Source organism: Pezoporus flaviventris, unplaced genomic scaffold (genome assembly GCF_033815535.1).
Source record: "Pezoporus flaviventris isolate CSIRO_AGI_PZ_B2104156 unplaced genomic scaffold, CSIRO_AGI_Pfla_v1 ptg000041l, whole genome shotgun sequence".
NCBI lineage: Eukaryota > Metazoa > Chordata > Aves > Psittaciformes > Psittacidae > Pezoporus > Pezoporus flaviventris.
The window spans coordinates 1,480,762-1,503,468 of NW_026892589.1; the positions used below are offsets into that span (position 1 = coordinate 1,480,762).

The 22,707-nt window shown below is 56.5% G+C and overlaps 2 protein-coding genes across 7 annotated transcripts in view; one reads left to right on the forward strand and one right to left on the reverse strand.

The window, feature by feature from the left end:
• Positions 1–564: 564 nt before the first annotated feature.
• On the forward strand, positions 565–15,822 carry LOC133275646 (acyl-CoA dehydrogenase family member 11-like). Its single transcript, XM_061465671.1, is given in 17 exon segments — positions 565–887; positions 4,060–4,109; positions 4,112–4,253; positions 4,829–4,934; positions 5,783–5,840; positions 5,843–5,899; positions 6,556–6,704; positions 6,812–6,961; positions 8,025–8,119; positions 8,385–8,484; positions 9,889–10,029; positions 11,058–11,128; positions 11,130–11,148; positions 11,499–11,606; positions 14,231–14,405; positions 14,610–14,676; positions 15,696–15,822. Coding segments are annotated over 17 exon segments (1,938 nt in total).
• A 5,488-nt stretch (positions 15,823–21,310) lies between these two features.
• MTMR3 (myotubularin related protein 3) overlaps positions 21,311–22,707 on the reverse strand; it is a 74,800-nt gene continuing 73,403 nt past the window's right edge. For all 6 annotated transcript variants that reach the window (XM_061465737.1, XM_061465736.1, XM_061465735.1 and 3 more), the window contains one exon: positions 21,311–21,775. In XM_061465737.1, coding sequence (XP_061321721.1) covers positions 21,604–21,775 — 172 coding nt within the window. In that variant the 3' untranslated portion in view covers positions 21,311–21,603. The remainder of the gene's footprint in view (positions 21,776–22,707) is intronic.

Here is a 22,707-nt window from a genome sequence, read left to right on the forward strand (position 1 = left end):
GAGCTTTTTAAGCACCGGTCCAGTGTCATAATAACCAAGAGCTTCTGCCTCAGAGCTCAGCTCAGACTCCCCTCGGGCAGGTTAAAGCCATTCCCCTTGGCCTGTCCCTGCAGACCCTCGCCCAAAGCCCCTCTCCATGTTTGCTGTGGTCCCACTCACGCAGGCTCTGGGATGCCGCGTTCTCACCAGCACCCTGTGTGCAGAATAACCTGGCTCACCCATCCTGCCCCGTGTCCAGGTATTCCGTTATCCTCCGCGTGAGCAAATGGGGATTGTTCCTCTCATCTCTACCCCGCTGCCATCCCAAGCAATGCGGGGGGATGCTGGCGGGAGCACCCCCTGCCCAGTTCCCCCCTGGAATGCCGGTGATGGTTTGCCCAGCTGGCAGGGGAGGACACGGCGTTTCCCAGCCCGTTTTTGATATCTTTCCAAGGACCTTTTCCCCAGCTCCATTGGGAACAGCTGCAGGAAAGCTCCTCCCCGAGGGAGGGGAGAAGTCACCATCGCTGCTCAGGAGCAAAGCAGCAGTGGTGCTGCTGGCCCAAGAGGAAGGGGCTGGAGGCGATGGCCATGGCCGGGGCACACGCGGGGCTTTGCAGGGTCGTGTTCACCTCCCACCTACCCTGGTGGGGATCCGGGGCTCCATGGCCGCCGGGTCGCATCCTGCCTCGTGCCTGGGAGCGGTGCCAAGCACCGAGTGGCGGAGGAGTCAGCAGGAGCGCGGGGCAGGGGCAGCCCGTCGGTGTGCGGGAGGAACGCGGGGCGGGAGGCCTGGACGTGCCCCTCGCAAGGAGAGGAATGGAGACCCCGCTCCGTGAGCAGCCCGAGACTGGGAACCAGTGTCTGGAAGACGCTTCGCTGCGGAGCTACCTGCAGGCACACCTCCCGGCCGAGGGCTGGAGCGCGCCGTTGCGGGTCCGCCTGTGCGCAGCCCGGGTCGCCGGCTGAGGCTGTGAACTGGCCGTGTCTCTTGGCCCGGTTGTGCCTTGCAGCATGGAGCTGGGGGGAATTCATCAGCCTACTCTAAAGCTTGTTCTCTTTGACTCAGTAAAGGGGTGAAAAGTGCTGCCAGGACGTGAACAGAAGGGGCTGAGGGGGGTCCTGGCTGCTGCAATATGAGTGTTGCTTTGGGAGCGTCATTTGTTGCCTGATGGTCCAGAGAAAGACATTTCAGAGCAAGGGAAAAGGCTGCCCTGCTCCCAAACTCTGCTGTGCTCTTCCTCTCCTCTCCCACAGCGAAGAGGGGCTTTTAAGGACGTTTCTTCCTAAAGGAACAGGGCTCTCCTCAGCTGAGTGTTCAAGAGGCTGCAGAGGCCGTTGGGGTTTGCTTGTTCTCAGCACAGGTCATTGGCTTTTCAGGGCTGATTTTCCTTCACGGAAGGCTCTTTACTTACTGCAGGGGTGGGGAGAGGTGGGTGAGACCCCGCACTGTGGGTCTGTGCTCCGTGGGGTCCAGGCCTACAGGAACCCCTGGGAGAAGGCAGCTCATGTCAGTGGCTGTGCTCTGCTGTCTCAGAGCAGAGTGTGACCTCCCTCCATGATTTACACCAGCAGAAGCAGTACAATGACCTGTAAGGCAGAACCTGCCTTTCAGCGATGTTCTCCCTGCCACTGCTTGCTCTCCTGGTCTGTGTGGCCCTGCAGAGTGTGGTGGCAGTGCTGGGAGCTTGCTTTTGTCGCAGCCATCTCAAAAGAGGCCTCCCTAAGCACCGCTGTGGCCTTCTTGCTGGAAGAGAAGACCAGAAAGGAGGATGCCTTTGGGCAACCGTGAAGATCTTGCTCCATCTCTGCACCTTTGGAAGAAGCACGATTCACATCTCCCAAAGAATAAAAGGGTCTCAGCTGTCTTTCACCGGGAGCAAGAGCTGCTCTTAGCTCCTTCCCCAAAGAGACAAAAGCAGCTGCAAAATCCACCTGGGAACCAGCAGCACTTCCCTTCGTTCCTGTGCTCGGTCCCAGCGGGGCAGTGTTGCCTCACTGCTGAAAGCGTTGCCTCACTGCTCTGCTTCGTGCAGCAGCCCCAGGGCGAGCTCTCCATGTCAACCCCTTCCTCTCCAGGAGAGCAGGGCCGGATGAAGCTCAGTGTCCCACTGAAGCAGGCACCACGCTGGGGGTGGGTTCCTTTGTGTTCAGTGGTGAACACGGGATGAACGGAGCAATCTGAGGGTGGTTTCTGGAGAACAAAGCACCTGCTTTTTGTGGGCATCGTTTTGAGCTCTTGCTCTTTGATCCCCCTGAAAATACAGCCTTTAACAGAAAGGTTTGTACTGTCAATACGCAGTAACGTGCTCATTTCCCATACGCTCATCCCAGGGACATCCAGGATTTACAGACGTCCTCTCCGTACCCTGGTGTAGGTGTTTTGGAGTGCACAGGCTGCTGTGGGTCACATTCAGCAATCACCAGCATAGGAGCTCTGACGTTGTTCTTTCAGCTCAACCACATTCACTTGGGCAGCACTTGGTTTGTGAGGGTCAGGGGGTGAGCTCCCAGCTGGGCAGTTGGGGGGGTTAGAAACCATGGATGAGGTGAAGGAGCTGTTGCAGTTTGGGCTCTCTGTGGTGTGCTGACCAAGAGACCTGCTTGGTAGAGTCATTCTTCTGCCCACAGAGAAACAGTTCAAAGGTTCGTGTGCTTCAGGGATCAGCAAAATTCATGACCCTTGCCTTGGGAGCTTGTGCCTCTAGAAGAGCCTTCGGATTGCTGTCAAGGTGCCAGGCACTGGAGGCATACGCTGGTCCCAGCTGAGCTCCACTGGCAGCAAACGGGTGCAGTGTGAGCTGTGCCAGTTGACAGGGCTCTCATGCATGGATTTGGCTTCTTTTGTGATTTTTAACACTATTTCGCCATTCACCTGAAGGAAAACTCGTCTGAGGATGGAGACTTCCAGAGCAGTAACTGGACAGTGTGTGGTGATCCTCGGTGCACGCACTGAACAGCACGGCCGTGAGCAAATCAATCCTACGGGATGGAGCTTAATGAAAAGTCAATACAGGGGGAAGCAGGAGAGGAAGAAACAGTGTTTGTATTTCATCACCAGCAAATTAATGTGTTCTATAACTGCATCACTTTGGGTACAGCAACTACAGCACTCACCTCCATAATTGTTCTACGAGGAGGAACCGAGCATCTCCTGATGAACAGCAAAACATTCCTCTGATGAAAGCAAGTGTAGATCAGTGCCCCTCTGAGCCCCACTGCAGCTTTGGGGGTATTTGTGCTGATGGGGGTCCAGCAGTGCTAGAAGTTGGGCCCACCTGGCCTAATTTTAATCCTCTGCAAGTGAGGTTAGTGAAGCCTCGGCAGCATTCCTTGGCTTTGGCCACAGCCAGTGGAGAGCACTTGCAGAAGGCAATTGCTGTCACCTTGAAATAGGTGTCCAGGAGGGTGGGAATGAGCCCCTGCTCTGCGGGTGCTGGTTTCCCTCTGTTAACTACAGACAGACACACCGCTCTGTCCAAGCCAGCCAAGCCTGGCTGAGACAGGGCACGTGAATCCTCATCCAGGGCCATTCAGGAGGGCGGATGCAGGATGGAAATTTGAAGCTAGGCACCCTTGGCGCCAGGCTGGAGCTCAAATGATTGCTCCATCCCTCCCTTTCTAATCTGATCGGCAGGTAACTCCTGAGCCCAGTGGAAGCTTTCCTGCACAGATGAGGCTTTCTGCTTTTGGCAGCTCTCCCCCTGGCATTCTCCTCCAGCAGTAAATCAGAGAGTGGCTGAGGTTGGAAGGACCTCTGGAGATCGTCTCATCCAACCCCCCTGCCCATGTGCATCTGTGTCACTCTCAGCCCCAATACAAAAGCTCTTCTGTCTCCTGCAGAATTCAGAGATGCTGCCAAAAGTAACTTGGAAAAATGATTTTGGGGGAAGAGAAAAGTGACAACTGAGCAGGACTGTGCCAGCAGCAGCTGAGGAGCAGGCTGTCCTGCAGCGTTGCAGGAGTCATGGAAGGGTTCAGTGGCAAGAGACCGCTAGTCCCAGAGGACAGTGCTCTGCCACTCCAGGTGGGATGAGGCTCCTTGCCTTCCAGGAGCCTGCTGAAGGGCTCTTCTTGCTGTTCACAGGTACTGCAGGAGGTGGAGGGGGACCCGGAGAGATTCGGGAACCGCTGAAGCCGCCGGTGCTCCGGCAGTATGATGCCTGGGGACGGTGTGTGGATCACATCACCACCTGCTCAGCCTGGAGGAGGATGAAGCAGATTGCAGCAGAAGAGGGGCTGGTTGCTGAGGCCTGTGAGAGAAGATATTCCAACGAGGTAAGTGGGGAGAATGGGAACGACTTGATGGTATTCTCAGAGAGGTATAATCAGTTGTATAACAGGTACCAGATGATGCATGGACAAAAGCACACCTACTGCTGCACTGAACAGCAGTGTCTGTCTGCTGCAGTGTTCCACATCAGTGATGAGAAGCTGTCACTAATGGCCTACAGTTGCTCATAATATTCTTTGATGTCACTTGTCATCCTGGGGCCTGGCAATCTGCACTGCCCCAACTTTACATGCATTAGTTGTATCACAGCTAAAGAGCTAGGATTTGACTTGAAGTTTTGCTGTGTTCCAGCCTCTGGAGACAGACCCACATTTCTTACTTTTAAAAGCTGCACTGGCATAAGGTGCCTCCCAGCCAGCCTTGCACTGGCTGTCCCTCTGGGACTGAGAAACTGCTGCTCTTCTTCTGGAGGAAGCAGGTTTTGCCCTCTTGGAAACGTGCAGTCTGACTCTCACCTGCTTTGGCTGTATTTTGTTCCTCTCTTCCCATCAAGATGTTTTATCCTCCTGCTGGGGCACTGCTGCCTAACCCATCTGTTTCCCCTCACTCTCTTTCCTATAGCCGCCTGCATCAGGCTGCCAAACTCTACTTGTTCTCAAGCTCCTCTGGAGGATTCAACTGTCCACTGGCCATGACGGATGGGGCAGCCAAAGTCATTGAGGTATGAGCTCAGCTGGGCGCTGAGGGCACAGCCCATGTCCTGGCAGTGCTGGTTAGACTGAAGCACTGGCCAAGGATGGAGCAGGGCTCATCTGCCATCTGGCTCTGGGCACAGCCCTCCCTTGCTCTGTGACTCAGCTCCATCTCCCACTGCCTTTCTCCTTTAGTTACAGAGTCTTTGTGCCCAGCTTTTCTGTTTACCTACAGCACTGGGTACGATAAAGCCTTTGCTGCACATGTGGCACTGCAGGTAGCTGGGAAGGTGTCCCATGTGCTTATTGTGAGATAGTTTGTTTTCCTGTTCCTGGTGTGGAGCTGCAGTTCACTGTCTGGTCCAGATCCACACCTGATGTAAATAAACCAACCTAGCAAGACTAGTCACTGTCTGAAGATTTGCCCCTGCATCTTGGCAGCACCCTCTGCGCTGTGTCCATGCAGAGAAGAGCTAGCCCTGGTCATTTCCATTCAATAAGGGTCAAAAGCATAATGCAGTGACCTCTTTCCTTCAGCTCTTTGGGTGCTGCTGACACCCAGTGTCTATGAACACATGCTGATACTGTTCTCAAAGCTCTCTGTCCAGATGTCTAGCACTGCAGAAACCCCAGGGATGGAACACAAGTGAGCACCTTCTGTGTGCACAGTGCTCCAGCAGCCATGCAGGAGCTGGGCAGGTTCAGGCTCTCAGCAGTAGGTGCAGATGTGCTGCAGTGCAGGACACTTGGTGTCCTGCTCGCCTGCTTGCAGACGATCCACTTGGAGCCTAGGACGTGAGTGGTTGTGAAAGCAACTGCCTAATTTCATCTACTGTGTTATCGTCATCCTAAGTTCCTCTTCCTTCCCCCAGAACAGTCTCTGGGTATTCCTGGATCTCTGAGAAAGGCTTTTGGCCATCTGACATCCCGCGACCCGAGCAGTTCTGGACCTCTGGCCAGTGGATGACGGAGCGCAGGGGAGGCTCTGATGTTGGTATGTGTTCTGAGGTGGAAAGCAGCTGCAGCAGCAGCCAGATGTGTGAGCAAGGACTGAGAAAATGGGGAACTTATAAAGCCAGGTGGCTGGTTTGGGAAACCTGAGCAAAAGTCATCCAAATCCTCTGCATAGCTCTGCTTTTTAACCAGGAAAAGGCCCAATCTGCGTGCAGCACAGGCAGGTACAGAGCTGTGTTCCTTGCACAGATAACACACTCCTATCTAGCCCTATAATCTAAACCTTGAACCAGCCAGACCCATCCCAGCTGAGACTGAGAGCATTCTTGGCCTTCAGCTTTGAATGTTACCAATACTGTGATGGGCCAGGAAGCCACAGGGGCATCAGCTGCATCCCCTGAAGCTGCAGTTGGTTCCCTGGTGAAGAAGTGAAAGGGTCAGCTGTGGAGTGAAAGGTGTGCATCATGGCAGGACTCCTGATTCCATAGCACCCTTTGTTGTACTGGGCTGTGGTAACTCCTAAAGACACGGAGGCATTGGATTATACACCCAGGTGTGTTCTGCTTATAGAGCACTGCCATCACCAGCCCTTAGCCTGGAGCAATTGCTGGAGAGCCTTGCAGTGAAGCAGATTTCCTTTCTAGTACTTACCTCTGGCTGCATTTCTTACCCAGGGTCGGTGAAAGAGATTAGCAGCTAATCCATACTCCACCTTGATCACAAGAGGTGACTTACAAGAGCAGCCAGATGGAACGTATCGTCTCTACGGTTTCAAATGGTTCACATCTGCAGCTGATTCTGATGTGACACTTACCCTGGCCAGGGAAGTGGATACTGAAGGCCAGGTAAAGCAGTCCTGTTTGATGGTGGAGCCAGCTGAAGGAGCAGGGCCATTCTTCTTCCTTCTTTCATTGTAATGAAACCTTTTTGCATGCTTTTCCCATGGCTCCAGGGTTCCGGTGGCCTGTCCCTGTTCTTCCTCAAGGCTCGAGATGAGGAGGGGAAGCTCAACAACATCCAAGTGCAGAGGCTGAAGGACAAGTCAGGCATGTGGCAGATGGCAACAGCAGAGCTGTGGCTGGATGGAGCTAAAGCAGAGCTAGCAAGTAAAGTTCCACCTTCCTCTTGGGGCTGGGCTGGCTTGACAATGCAGAGCAGAGGACCCGGGGTGGGGTGGGGTTTGACAGTGATACCAGCTGGAAAAGTTCCTCTCCTCCACCTCTGTGGCTGGCTGCTCACCTCACAGAACGCTTCACCAATGGGGCTGTGTGGGGCAGAGCTGAAAAGAGCTCAAGAAAAGATGGGAGGGAAGGAAAAAGGAAACAAGTCATTTCAGGCTGGTCCTTTCCCTGCTCCTGTTGCACTGAGCCAGGCGAGGGACCGTTCTGAGGGACCAGAACTGATCATGCTGATGTGGTCTCCTGCCACAGAAAAAATATGGACTCAGAGATCAGTATGATCAGACCAAAGCCATTTATTATAGAGTATCAGTCCTTTCTATACTGTTTCTCTGCCTCAGCTTACAATAGCTTGCTCTATTATAATCAGACACATTTCCTTGTAATACACCGCAACTATGGTTACAATAGCTCGCTGTATAATATTTGGATACATCATCAATAGCTCGCTGTAGTATAATTAGATACATGTTCAATAGCTTGTTGTATGATGATTGAATACTTATACAATAGCTCAGTATACTGTGCTGTGATGCATATTCCTGCAGCACACGGCAACCAGTAACAATAAGCGTATGGGAACTTAACCTTGGAAATTTGCTAACAGTCCACTGTTTGGTATCTTAGCACAGTCCAGTTTCTTCTTATCTTGCTTGCACTGCTACTTTTGCTACTGCTACTTTTGCTTCTTTACCCACGTCCTCCTTCACCCTCGCTTCACGTCGAGCTCCATGCAGGCACTTGCTGACTTGGGAACGTGGCCATTCTTTGCTAAAAATCCATCCACAGTCTCCAAAGCCACCTCTCTGGTCACGCTAAAATGAGATAGCGATGTTTGAAAGCAAGGAGATCTGTGTGATGCCTGAGGACAGACAGAGAGAGCGGACAGCCTGTATGTCTGGGACACAACTGTCACTGTGATAGGTGTCCACTCCCGAGGCTGTGCCTGCACAGCTTCCACCAGCCTTTGCTCCTTGATGCTTCCAGATCTCTGCAGAGGGCTGAGGAGTGGCCTCCATCTCCAACATGCTGAACATAACTCGGATCCACAACGTCATCGGTGCAGTAGCTTCCACGAGAAGGTGAAGGCAGCGTGGATCTCCCAAAACTGAAGGAGCAGCTTATCAGGACAAGGGGACTTTGCAGTGCTCAGCATCGCAGCTGATTGACCTTGCAAGGCACAGGTCTGGAAGCCAGCAGTGCTGGAGGAGGTTGGCCTGTGGGTGGCTGACCGAGGCTGGCGTGGTGCAGCTGAGCAGGGTTCTTCTAGTGGGGGTGGCTGGGTGGGAGAGCTCACAAGTGGGAGGTTGCTGGTCTGACTGCTTCCCCTGGCTGTGTGTTCCCCAGGATGCTCAGTCTGAGCAGGGGGTGTGCCCGCAGGAGGGTTGCCCTTGGGAAGCTCCTCAAGGACCATCCCCTACACATACAGAGGCTAGCACGGATGGAGGTGAGGCCCTGGGGAGCTGAGCTGAACCTGTGGTGAGGAAAGAGGGCAGAGATCCTCAGCTGTAGTGAGCACAGGCAGCTGCCTCCACGTGCTGCAGTCAGGCTGCTCCTGCTACAGTGAGGGGAATCGCCATGTTCTAGTGGGATTTGATGTGATGATGGACCTAGCTTCTCTGCTGGACTTCATGTTACCCTAACCTAATCCTGAGAGGAGTGCCAAGGTTCATGCATGCACCTACTGTGATATGCCATGACCTCTGAAGTTGGTCGTTAGCATTGGAGTCTAAGGATGACACCACAGTCTCCTCCAAGAGTGACACAGACTCATCCAGGTTCCCTGGTAGCTCATGCACCAGGAGATGGGCTGTTCCCAGCAGGCTCAAAGAATTCCTGAGCAGTGACCACGCACTTCAGCTTCCGAGAAGTTTGTCTTCACGGTGTCCCCACACAGGGCTCAGCACCACAAGGCACCGAGCCTGAGCGCAGCCTCTCGGTGTGGATGTCACCTAAGGCAGTACCAGACAGGGGAAGGGAGCGCAGCGGGAGCTGGCACTGGCTCTGGGAGGAATTTCACATGTGGGCCTTACCTCAGTGCAGAACGTCCTGCAGCTTTGCATGGTGCTGAGCTGTAGCTGCTCACTGAATCAGGGGACACCACTTCCCACCCCTGCTAAAGCTTCGGCAAGAAGGCACACAGGCACGCAGTCCTCCTCCTCTCACCCCTCCAGGCACTACTGCTCCCCAGTGCTGTAACACAACCCCTGGGCTGCAGTAGGTTGATGCAGATGTGTCCAGCAGCATTTAAAACTCCTCTTGCAAGGTGGGGAAGAGGGAAGTGGTCAGCACCTGACATAACTTACAGCTCCAGCAGGTCTTAGCCTGTGGCCAGAGCTGCACCTCTGAAAGGAAAGACCAGATCCCATATAGTTCCATGGCTACAGAGCTTCATATCCCAGTGCTTCCCGAATCACAACCAGCCAGGGAAGTTGCTTAGCAAACAACCTGTCAGAGACTTGCAGATCTCGGTGCTCAGAGGTTGGCCATCAGATGTGTGGTCTTATGTCCCTTTCCCTTGGGAATGATGTGGATTTGTGCCCTGGATGCCTGATGGGAGCTCTGACAAGGCTCCAAGTGGGCCTGAGAAATGGCACATTCCCTTTCCTCATACTAGAGTGCAGTATCCAAGAGCAGCAGCCCCAGGCTGCCTTTAATATCTCATGCTTTGTGCCTTGCCTGGTCAGTGCTCTTTGCCTCTGGAGCTGTGGGTCTGCACGGGTGGCACTTTGCCCATGTCCAAGTATTGCACATCCCTTTGAGACGGTCTCACAGCACCTCAATGGGCCAGGCTGGAGTGAGCCCGAGTCAAAGATCCTTCCCAGTGAAGCTCGCACTTCTCTGCCTGCAGGTGCAGACACGAGGGGCATTCCTGCTCCTTATGGACATCGTTCGTCTGCTTGGACTCGCAGAAACCAACATGGCAAGTGAGCAAGACCAGCTCCTCCTGAGAGTGCTGGTACCAGCTGCCAAACTGTACACTGGGAAGCAGGTATGGAGGGACCAGTTTGATGAGGAGAGGGGCTTTGGACAAGGGATGTAGGGACAGGCCAAGGGGAATGGCTTTAACCTGCCAGAGGGGAGACTGAGCTGAGCTCTGAGGCAGAAGCTCTTCCCTGTGAGGGTGCTGAGGCGCTGGCACAGGGTGCCCAGAGAAGCTGTGGCTGCCCCATCCCTGGCAGTGTTCAAGGCCAGGTTGGACACAGGGGCTTGGAGCAAGCTGCTCTAGTGGAAGGGGTCCCTGCCCGTGGCAGGGGTTGGAGCTGGAGGAGCTTTAAGGTCCCTTCAAACCAGGCTGGGATTCTGTGATTAACCTGGAGCAGGGCTTGTGAGCAAGCGCAGAGGTAGAAAGGGGAGTGGTGGACACAAGAGGATGGGCAGTGATGGCAGGAGATACCAGCAACGGCCACGAGCTGCAGGCCTGCAGCAGTTACTGCTCTGCACTGAGGTTGGACAAGCAGCAGGCTTGTTCCTTTGCTCTGAAGGCCACAGATCAGCCATCTGATCAGAGCAGCCACAGAACACTGTCAGGAGTGCACAGGCCACAGGGGAATGGTGCTAAGGCTGCTGTAAGACCAAGAGGGGGCAGTGAGCCATGGGGAGTATCTGCCCTCTAACTAGGAATAAATAGATGAGAACAGCTTAGCATCAGCCTTTAACTTCAGGGGTCTGCCCCTGTTCTAATTGCCCTCAGCTTAAACACAAATAGGCAAGTAGAAAACAAAGACTCCTGGACTGGAGACATACAGGTACCAAGGAAACCACAGGTTTAGCCTTAGCTGGAGAGGGCTGTACTGAGACAGGATCTCTCTGGATGTCTCCCGAGGTCTGTCTGCTCCTGCCCATCCTCTCAGTGTTACTCAGCCTTCACTCCCGAGCTCCTCCTCCTGCATCTGCTTCAGCCCATCAGCGGGATCCAGTCAGTGCCATCCCAGCAGAACTGCTGTGTGCCGTGAGAGGTTTCTGGTTGCTCTTTCCCCATCTGCAGCACGGATCATGTCAGCTCTCTGCATTTTGCAGGCTTCTGCTGTGGTTATTGAGGCAGTGGAGAGTTTTGGAGGACGAGGTTACACGGAGGATGCAGGCTTGCCACATAGGCCGTGATGCTCTGGTAAGAAGGCAACAGGAGAAGCTCCCGTGTGCCTCCTACTCCCCTGCCCAGGACTGTGTGGCTGCCCCTGAAGACGTGCTCAAGGGAGAACCCGTTCCTCCAGGTGGGGCAGCAATTCCCTGCTGCCTTCCTGCTGAGCCCAGCCATCCGCAGGGAGGGGATGTGGCTTCTTCCTGCTGCTGGGGGTGTCTCCCAGCTCCCACCACCACTGCCCCTTTCCGCTTGTGCTGAGGCATCCCTGGAGATTCCCTTGGCACCCCTTAGCTCTGTCCCATGTCTTTGGCTCCTCACATTCCCCTTTCTTTGCTGCAGTGGCTCCAAGTGGCTCCTTCACGCCCTTCCACCCGCAGGTGCTGTCCACATGGGAGGGAACAACGAGCATCCTGTCCCTCGATGTGCTGCGATCCCTCAGCAAGAGCCAAGGGCAGGCGCTGGCCGCGTTCCTCTCCTCAGTGCAGGTGAGCTCAGCCTCATGTGCCTGCGGTGGCGGAGCCCTCTTTGGGGTTCCTGCTCCTGCTGAGGCTGGCAGGGGACGTGCCCAGGGTGAAAGCTTTAGATGGGTGTTGAGGAGGCGTCCTCCCATCCTGCTCTGGGCATAGCACTGACGAAGCGGAGCTCAGGCAGTGCTTGTTTGGGATCCATGTGCTGCAGAAAGCACAGGGCCTTCCACTCAGCAGTGAAGAGGTTTTGCGTTGCGAGGGCTCCTCGTGACCGGTACCCCTGTAAATGTGCTTTTACTGTGGAGGAGTCACCCTCCTGACCCCAAAATCATTCTGTGGTTTTGCTTCTTCACTGGAAAACCACCCCAACACTGCTTGGGCCCTGCTAGTGAAGCTTCAGCAGGGCTACCCACTGTGTCACTTTGATTCCCACTGAAAGGATGGAGGAAGCCAATGCAATTCCACTGCTGCCTCTTTAGATCTGCTGTTCTCTGGCTTTACCTACTGGCTGCTCTGCCAGAGGTGCAGTGCTGGCAGTTGTTCAGGTTTCCAAAGCACAGGAGCAAGGGGCTGTTGGTAAAGAGCATCTGGGTCTGACACTGAAATGGAGGAGGAAGGGAGCCAGTGGTGGGCTCTAAAGTAGTTTGGAAAGGCACCAGCCTGCACAGTCTTACCCATACACTACTCTGAACCAATCCCCCTACTCAGTCCTCGGAGCACCTCCCTGGGGTAGCTGAGGGGGTCCCTCCAGCTTAATGGAAGCATTAAAGAACACAGCAGTGGGATCCAGAGCAGGCACCTGCACAGCAGTAACCCCGAGGACTGCAATGTCTTCATTAGCAAGCTCCTCATTGCTCTCCCACAAGCCACGCTGTGGATGGTACTGGAGGTAACAAGTGAGCACTGACTTGAGAGGTCTCCACATCCCAGTAAGTGCCACTGCATCTGCTGCTGCTCTTGGCTGCCTCCACTTCCACGGGGGGTGCCTGGGACAGGCTGAGCTGGGAGCAGTGCTGCTGCACTGGGTCTGGATAGCACAGACTGGCGCATTCACCCTGCACAGGTCACAGCTTCTCCCTCCCACCATGGGCAGCCGGGCCCTGAAGGGCAGAGCAGGGGGGATTCCTGCAGGGTGCATCCGTGCTGCATCGGGCAGGAAGGTGCTGAGCTCCTACAGCAGCATCAGGGCTTCACTCACAGGAGATGAACAACCTCTCACTGAGCTCCAGGTGTTCAGGCTCTCGGGGTCTGTGCGAGTCTGGCTCATCGGAAGCACCTTTCCCACTCCTCTCTAGTGAGGACATCATTTGGCCCTGCATAAAGGGATTTTTACTGTCCCAATCCATTTCCTTTTCATTGATGCCCATGAAATGAGTACACTTTATTTTACAGTTGCCCATCAAGGTTCTCAGTGTGCAGGATCTGTGCCCATGACGGGCTCTGGAGGAAGCAGCATTCGTACTTAGTACGAACCAGCACTTGGTTCCTTGAGGGTCATTACCTCGGGGTAACGTCCCCCTGACCCTGCTGTCACCTACTTGTGCTTCTATCCCGTGCCAGTTGCCATTAATCACGGTGCAATATCTATCCAGTTCTGTCATCTGGGAGCAGGACCCCATGTCCCAGTTACCCTCAAGAACAGGGGGGTGCAGAGAACTTCCCCATCCCCACACCAGAGGACGGATTTTAGGGGTTGTGATGCACTTGGAAGTTTGTTACAAACAGGTCATTGGTCTGAAGAGCCTCTGGAGAACACACGGTGAGAAGAGTGAGTGTGAGAGGGCAGCCCTGGGAGCCAGCTCAGCCCTGGTGGGAGCTCCAGGTGGATACAGCCCAGGGGAGACTCATAGAGCCCAGCCTGGTTTGGGTTGGAAGGGACCTACAGCAACAGCGGCTGCCCCATCCCTGGCAGTGTTCAAGGCCAGGTTGGACACAGGGGCTTGGAGCAAGCTGCTCCAGTGGAAGGGGTCCCTGCCCGTGGCAGGGGTTGGAGCTGGAGGAGCTTTAAGGTCCCTTCAACCCAAACCAGGCTGGGGTTCTGTGATTAGCCCGGAATGGGACTCTTTGGCACGTGAGCAAGCACAGAGCTGGACAGGGCAGTGATGAGCAGTCACATTAACGGCTACAGCCCAGCAGGGTTCATCCAGGCAGCCGTGTCCAAAGAGCAGCCGGTTCAGACTCCCAGCAGGGTATCACCTGTGCTTTCACGTGATACTGGGGCACTGGAGGAGCAGCAGCTGACCTTGACCAGGAGAGCTTTGAGCTCAATGCCTGACGTCCATCAGAAGAGAGCCCCTCTGGGCCTGGGGCCTGTCCCACTGACACCACTTACAGGGAAAAGCTCCTTCCAATCTGACTGTTCCTGCCTGGACACAGCTCTGGCGCCTGTGTGGAAGTAAGAACGTAAAACCAGGAGAACCAGAACCTGGTGCAGGTCCACAGCGAGAACTGGGGTGGGGTCTGGTCCCCACACACAGCTGGGATCCAGCGCAGGAGCAGCATCACGGGGGCTCTGGCACACAGGAGTTCTCCATGCTCACAGCCCGGCTGTGAGCTTCCCTTTGGCAACGCGATCCCAGCGGCCCCTTCCCGTGCAGGAGGTGAACACGCTGTGCTGCTTCCTCCCATTGTTCTCCCGACAGAGAAAACTGGATCTGGCTTTGAGCACCGGGGGCCTGGAGCCCGCTGTGGGGCAGACACGGGCTGCACTGGGGAGACGGGAGCAGTTCCTGCGAGCAGCTGGTCCCAAGGAGGCACTGCCCATGGAGCTGGCAGCAAGAGACTTCTCCTACACCCTGGTGAGGATGTACACAGGTGGGGGAAAGGGAAGTGATGGATTTCAGAGCGGGAAGGGGCTGGGGAGCCGGCCTGGCATGGCCGGGATTCACATCTGTGGGGTAAAGGGTGGTGTGGAAGGAAGCTGGGTGCCCCCCTTCTTGCGAACGGAGGCAGCTCAGCCTGGCCAGTGCTGCTGGTGTAACCCCCTGCTGCTCCCGAGGGAGCCGGGAATACCGGTGTCTCCTCTGCTTCCACAGGGGCACGCAGCTCGGCCTGATGCTTCCTCCACAGACATCCCCGCTGCTCGAAGGTGAGTGAAACCCTCCTCAGCTCTGGCCTAGGGATTCCTGGGCCATGCAGCTTTGCTCTGCCCCTGTGAGCGGTCTGACCCCTCACCCAGCTTTGTATGGTCACAAATGGGGCAAGCAGCGTTCTGGGCTGGTTCCTGTTAACACACCACGGGCAGCGGGGAGAGGGATGCAAGCGGGGCAGCCCTCGTGGTGAGAGCAGCGCTGGCTGCGTCCCGGGGCTGGGACAATCCTCGTGTGCCCTCTGTGCAGGTGGTGCAGGCAGGAGCTGGTCCTGTGCAGGTGGTGCAGGCAGGAGCTGGTCCTGTGCCCTCTGTGCAGGTGGTGCAGGCAGGAGCTGGTCCTGTGCCCTCTGTGCAGGCAGGAGCTGGTCCTGTGCCCTCTGTGCAGGTGGTGCAGGCAGGAGCTGGTCCTGTGCCCTCTGTGCAGGCAGGAGCTGTGTCCTGTGCCCTCTGTGCAGGCAGGAGCTGGTCCTGTGCCCTCTGTGCAGGCGGTGCAGGCAGGAGCTGGTCCTGTGCCCTCTGTGCAGGCAGGAGCTGTGTCCTGTGCCCTCTGTGCAGGCAGGAGCTGGTCCTGTGCTCTCTGTGCAGGCAGGAGCTGTGTCCTGTGCCCTCTGTGCAGGCAGGAGCTGGTCCTGTGCCCTCTGTGCAGGCGGTGCAGGCAGGAGCTGTGTCCTGTGCCCTCTGTGCAGGCAGGAGCTGGTCCTGTGCTCTCTGTGCAGGCAGGAGCTGTGTCCTGCGCCCTCTGTGCAGGTGGTGCAGGCAGGAGCTGGTCCTGCACCCTCTGTGCAGGCAGGAGCTGTGTCCTGTGCCCTCTGTGCAGGTGGTGCAGGCAGGAGCTGGTCCTGTGCCCTCTGTGCAGGCAGGAGCTGGTCCTGTGCCCTCTGTGCAGGTGGTGCAGGCAGGAGCTGGTCCTGTGCCCTCTGTGCAGGCAGGAGCTGTGTCCTGTGCCCTCTGTGCAGGCAGGAGCTGGTCCTGTGCCCTCTGTGCAGGCAGGAGCTGGTCCTGTGCCCTCTGTGCAGGCGGTGCAGGCAGGAGCTGTGTCCCATGGCCGTGGAGCTGGACAATGGCAGCTATGAGGTGGAGGCCGTGCTGGTGGACGCAGCGCTGGTGGACGGGGGCAGCCCTGCCTGCAGCAGCCGGCTCTGACCTCCCGGAGGTCCGGCTCCGGAGCCCAAACCCCGGGGCACGGTGGGGATGTGGCACCAGCGGCCAGGCCAGGCCCAACCTGCTCCAGTGCGACACCGCTGCTTCGTGCCATCATCTGCTGCCACCGCCACAGCCTCGGGGTCAGTGAGGCACGGCCATGGGCTTACCGTGACTTGAAGCAGCCGCCCTGCAGGTACCGAGCGGTGTTCTTTGTAGTGACAGAAGCCAAGCTGAAAGTTACCTGAAGCTGATTAAACACAGAAACCCACCCATTGCCCCTGTTCACCTCCTTGCTGCCCATTGCCGCGCACCACCGCCCACCCTGGCACTTGCTGGGGTGGGTTTGATGCGGGGGCCGCATCCCTTCACACAAGCAGCCTCTCAGCAGCGGGTCCTGAGGGAACGTTGGGTTAAACCAGAGCATTTGTAACCCAAACGTCCTGTTTTCGGGGTCAGGGCTGCCCCGGAGCAGGGCGGACACTGGGCACTGCACAGCCTGGGGCCTCCTCTGGATCATTCCTTTTACGTTCTGCTTTGTCTCACACGAGCTTTGCTTTTACTCTGAACCAGCCTGGAGCAGGAGCTTTACCTCCATGTGCATGGTTTGGGTGCCTCACCCCGTGCTCAGCTGAGGAGGGCCAGAGGAACGCCCTCACCTTCCTGCACGTCCCACACAGATACAGTCAATGGTCAGTGCCCACATGGGCACTGCTGTGCGGAGCTGAGCTGGGGAGGAGGTGGCTTCAGTCACATCCCTCCAGTGCCATCAGAACTGGTACAAACGGGCAGGTTGGACACAGGGGCTTGGAGCAAGCTGCTCCAGTGGAAGGGGTCCCTGCCCGGGGCTGGAGGAGCTTTAAGGTCCCTTCAACCCAAACCAGGCTGGGATTCTGACATGAATTCTGCCTTATGTTTTACACTGAAACCCTGTAATCCCACACCAAAGCAAACGCATCCATCGTGACTGTGTCACCCTCAGCCCATCCTTCTTCCTGCCTGGTGTTACCCTGATGACCAAAAGATCTTCCTTCAGGAGGTGCTAAGAACAGAAGACAGACATGAATGAGCCAAGGGTCTGTTCTCATCCAGATGGGGTCACCTCACCCCTTCCCGATGGAGCTCTCATGGATTTCTGAACACCAGGATTAAGTTTTCCTAGCATACGAGCTATGATTTGCCTAAACTTCAGCCCCACGGATGGGGATCCCAGCGGAAGCTCCGGTGCAGCCCCGAGGGGCTGTAAAGCTGTCACCAGGCAGGGAAATGACAGCTTTATGAAGATGTGAATACTCACTCTGAGGCTGCAGCAGAATAAACGCTGGTACCAACAAGCACCAGGGCCTAACGCTTCGTGCTGCTGCTGAACAGCTCCTGCTCCCCGGGTTTGGAAGATTCAATGTGCTTGAAATCATTAACCAAGGCTCCAGCTGTCATCTGGATACACCTGAACCCCCGGTAAAGCACAAGCAGATGCTGCCACTGCAGAGAGCTCACTGAGCAGTGGGACTAGGGGAAACTGCCTTAAACAGGTGGGTGTTAAACAGCAGGATAAAACTTGGGCAGCATTTGAAGAGGTGAAAGTCTGAGGAATGGGGTGATCTGAAATCCCCAAATGCAACGACCTGAGCTGGTGCCGGTGCTGTGAGTGCCAAGGGAAGGATGTGGTTGTTACTGCTCTGCCTGGAGTAACTGCTCCCCACTGTGCCCATGGGGTGCAGGGGCAGCAGCACGGACGGGTGCTGGGGTGCAAGGTGATGCTTCTCCCTCTGCACCCGGCGCTGGTGGAGCCCCTCTGTAACAGAGCACCCGAGCAGGACTGCTCAGTATCCCCGGGCTCCTCCTCGGCCCTGCTCTGGGCCCAGGCACCTCTCACCTTCCTCATGCTCCAGACCAGCCCCAGGCACTGCTTTTACTCTTTAAGCACAGCAGGGATCTCCATGGAGCACAGGAGCCTGCGATGGAAGTGCCTGAGGGCAGCCCTAAGGGCTGTGTCCAGGCAGAGGGGATCCTGCTCCCCAGCACACATGGAAGCTCCGGCCTCCCCTTGGCACTGCTGAGCGGCTCCTTCAGGTACAGCCCAGCGCCTCCCAGCTCAGCCTGGACCCGGCTGCCCCAAAGGCTCACACTGGGTGACGAGGGCCCTGTCAGGGGATGGTTACAGACCGAGCACGGAACATCCGCACCCCCTGCCAAGGGAGCTCGGGATCAGCTTCCCTGCACAGGGCTTTTGTCCTTTGCAGCCTCCCAAGGGCTCAAACCCCCTCCAAATGCAGCTCCATTCCCCCCCCCAACAGCCCCTCTGGGGCAGAGGAGCGGTTCCTGACACCCCCTTCCCTTCCCCACCCAAGAGCTGTTGGTTTCCACCCTACACCACGGGTGCTCACCCCTGCAATGAAGCTGGTTCTGCTAATGGCTGCGGGTGCACAAACACTGCCCCATCGCTGGCAGTGTCCAAGGCCAGGTTGGACACAGGGGCTTGGAGCAAGCTGCTCTAGTGGAAGGGGTCCCTGCCCGTGGCAGGGGTTGGAGCTGGAGGAGCTGCAAGGTCCCTTCCAACCCAAACCAGGCTGGGATTCTGCGTGTGAGACTCCGTCCATCCACCTCCATGCAAGGACATGCAGGGACACCGCACACTGAGCCGACAGCAGCGCTCTCCTCCGAGGCTCTGCTGCTGTTTGAGGGCTGTGCCAGAGCGGAAGGAGGTTCACCTGAAGAGCTGATCCCCAGGCCATGAGCTCCCCCAGCAGAGCTCACCACCAGCAGCGCCCTGTCCGGCGCTGGGAGTACCGGTGGGGACACAACAGATCCAGCCACTGCACCAGAGAGACTGAGGGTAACTCGGGTGTGAAAGGAGCGACAGGAAAATCAAACCCTGCGGTTCCTCGGCATGTTCTTAACAGTGCAAAACATCAGACCTGCTTTTTGTCCCTGCAGGGGGAAAGGGGAGCTCAGCTGCGCCCACAGCTCTGCCCAGCACCTACAGGTTTAACGGGTTAAATAAACCCCGTGGGATTATAAAGGGATTGTGGCTCATGCGTGCTCGGAGCAGGCCCGGCCCAAAGCAACTCACAGCTGCCAGAGACCTGGGAGCAAATCCTCTCGGTGAGACAAGAGGGAAGCGGTGGGGGGAGCCGGGGCGATGGAGCACGTGTGGCCAAGCAGGAGCATCCCCTCTCCTGTGGGGACTGCAGGACGAGGAGCAGTTTTCCACCGTCTGGGAAGAGATCAGAAGTTATTAAACCTGAGCCTGGTTTGGTCCCCACCAGCTGCAGCTCCACCGTTCAGCACAGAGAAAGGCAAAAGGGGCTGCGAGGCTCTGACCAGCTCCCGTGTGGTGAGGGGAAGGGAGACCTGGAGCTCCCTGCTCCGAAGGTCACCGAGAGCAGGTTTGCTCCCTGCTGATCCCGACTGCTCCCGCATTCCGGCCCATGGCTTCAGATCAGCGCTTTGGAACGAGACGGTTGCCAAGGGGAAAAGGAAAGAGCAGGTGCTGAGGAAGACAAGGCCCTCGCGCAGCTCCCACCTTGGGCTGTGCTGCTGGCACCCGGGCTTGGGGCTTTTCCCATCCCTGGGACACCTGCACCAAGACACCCAACGGGAAAGGGAGCACCGGGAGAGCTGCAGCCTCCTCGCGCAAAGGCCTTGGTGGTTCTGCGAACCTCACACCAGCTCCTGGCAAGGGCAGGGAAGAACGGTAAGAAAGGAGGAAGGGGTCAGCGACGGCTGCCATGCAAAAGGCTAAACTTTATTCACTTTTATTTATATATTTAACAAGTCTAAAGTATTTACTTCTGGCTTTGACAAAAATGAAAAATAGAGGAGCACTTTCCTGGCGGGAGGAGCGGGGGCTCTGTACAGCTCCGGGGCCTCCTTTACATACAAAGAAAAATAATAGTCATAAAAAAAGTGCTTCATCCATCAAAAAAGGACTAAAGAGCTGCAAGCATTTATTCACACTGTACATCGCAGACCCGCACCCGTATCGGAACCTCTTGGCACCTGGCATTAGAACTGCACAACCTGCTTTCACCCCAAAGCCACCCCACGGCTCCCAGAGGCAGACCTCAAAGCATCCCCCCCGCGCTGCACTCGGAGCCACTGCCCGGCCCTGGGCTGGCTCAGGAACAAACACCTCCAGCTCCACGCGCCTGCAGAACCCGTCTTTACCCGTGCTCTGCCCTCCTGATGGGCTGAGCCACGTTTCAGACCCATGCTAGGGGAGAGCCCAAGGTGCTTCCTCACCGGAGCCCCTTCCCACGTGGATGCAGGCTGCCCTGCTCGTCCTGTGCATCTCCAGCTTGCACGGCAGCAGCGCAACGACGCTCACCGAAGGGGCAAGCTCTGGAACACCCCGACATTCCCCATCAGACCTAACGGATACTCTGAGATGGTTTTCTCTGTGCGATATTTGCTGTGGATTATGGGATTCCGACATTCCAAGCGCTCCCTTCCCAAGGCTTCTGAGCTTTTGTATCTAGCACTCCCAAATACTCCAGCAGGATTCTTGAGAGTACCACGAGAAGCTGGAACTGTGTCCAGGCAGCACACTGCGAAGCAGGATCTACGCTTCTTCCTTGCCAGATTGCACTACGCAGGCTCTATCCAAAGGGAACAGGAGGAGCTCCCCACACTCATTTAGAAAGGGATAGTCAGGAGATTCACACTTCACTGAGGTGACTTGAAAAGTGACTTGGCCTGGGGCAGAAGGGAGGAGGGGAATCCATGCTGTATTTCCAGGCTTTGTAAACCCTCAGGCGGGTTTTTCCCTATCTGGAGTCTATTGGATACAGATTGCAAAGGAGGAGACGAGCACCAGGGCGCTGCCTCACCGCTGCTCTGCTCCTCTGGGGACAGCCTCGGACCCGGCTCCGGATCAGAGCACGGTGGTGCCGGTGTGAGCCAGGACCAGAGCCCTGCCCCGGAGCAGCTCCACACCCAGTAACCCCCCCACAGCCGGGGCAGGGGGGGACTCGGAGGTCTCCTACTCCCCGCTTGGGTTTCAGTAATGGATTGCATTGGCAGAGCTTCAGAGGCACCAGAGGAAAGCCCATCACAGCCACGCCAACCCCTTCTCCCAACAAGCACGTGCTTCCCTTTGCCAGCGCGATCCGGGCGCTCCCGCTCCGAGCCGCGGCAACAAAGCACCCCGGTGCGTGTGCAAGCAGAGCTCTGCAACTGATTGAGGGTAACTAAGCCCACTCTAAGAACAGAGAGGGAGAGTGCTCTCTTGGGAAAGAGATTCCCATTTCTTCTAGCAGCAACAGGTTCCCAAACAGCAGTTCCTTGTTTGGAAGTAACAGGAGTGATTGAAAGCGCTAGCACTGACGCTACAGGAATTCACGCTCCGCACACTGGCTGGATTCATTCCCCTCTTCTCCTTCCCCCCACCCCACCCCAAATTGTCTGTCTGCAACAGTTCTGCAGTGGGACAGTTAAATACAAAGGGGAAAGCTGGTTGTGAGCCAGCTCCCATCCCACTGCCACAACCTTCCAGCAAACAAACATATATATATTATTATATATACACACACACGCACGCGCGTAGACACATACACACAAATAGGACAGAAAGGAAAAGGGGGGGAGCTGGAAAAGGAGAATCCCACAATCCAGCGGCACGTCCTCGAGGTCTGTCCTGCTGAGCACTGTCCCAGGCCCCAACCTCCCACGTGCACACGTGGCTCCCTCGTCCTCCCAGCCGCAGCCCACTGGGAATCCTCCTGCCTGGCTGTCGGGGGGGGAATGGGCACGGCTGCTCCGCGCTGCTTCAAGGCTGGAACTTTAGTTTGAGGTGGCAGTGATGGGTTTATCCAGTTCGAGGTCAAGGCTGGAGCTGCTGGGGTGCAAGCTGCTGTAGCAGGATTTGCAGACTCTGCTGGGCTCGAAGAGCTGCTGACTGGGCACGGGCACCTTCTGGTTACAGCAGCTGGAGCAGAACACGTTTCCACAGTTCCTTGCATCAGGAAGGGAGGAGAAATGGAAAAGAGAAGATTAGAGGCAGCTGGAGAACGGTCCCCGAGCTGTAACTGCTGCTGTTCCCTTCTGCTGGGTTGTGATGTGGTCAGCCCAGAGGCTGCAGCAGCTCCTTCCCAAGCACGGGCTGGGGTGAGAAGCCACCCCACGAGCAGCTGCACCCTGTGCTCCTCACTGCTGCAGCTGGAGTGGAGCTCTAGGGAAGGACACCAGGAGGGAGCACAAAGCTCATGGAGCATCTCTAGAGCCACAGCTCCCCTGGGCACCGCTGAGATCAAACTCAGCTGACAAAGGGGAGACTGAGCTGAGCTCTGAGGCAGAAGCTCTTCCCTGTGAGGGTGCTGAGGCGCTGGCACAGGGTGCCCAGAGAAGCTGTGGCTGCCCCATCCCTGGCAGTGTTCAAGGCCAGGTTGGACACAGGGGCTTGGAGCAAGCTGCTCTAGTGGAAGGTGTCCCTGCCCGTGACAGGGGTTGGAGCTGGAGGAGCTTTAAGGTCCCTTCCAACCCCAAAAGGGCTGGGATTCTGTGCTGCTATGAAACTGGAGGGAACCCACTCCTCCCTGAAACCAGGGTGAGTTCTCTCCTATGGCCTGCAGAGGAGCTTGGGCACGATGATGCTCATCACCGCACTGCACCTCGGGGGCACATGGCTAAAGCAAAGCAACCAAGGGGCTCCCCCCCATAAGGATATGTGGAGTGGGGTGCCCTGGGCCTGCTCACATCCCTGACCCAGCCTTGTGTTAGAGACAGAATGTCCTGGGAGGAGGTGGGAGCCTTGGCTCCTTTCCTCTTCTAAAAGCTGGTGAGTACCAGCACAGAGATGTTTCCTTCTGTTTCTCTCAAGCACACTGCTGGGAGTTGAAGCATGGGCCACGAAATGAAACCAGCCCCACAATTTGGGCTGATGCAATC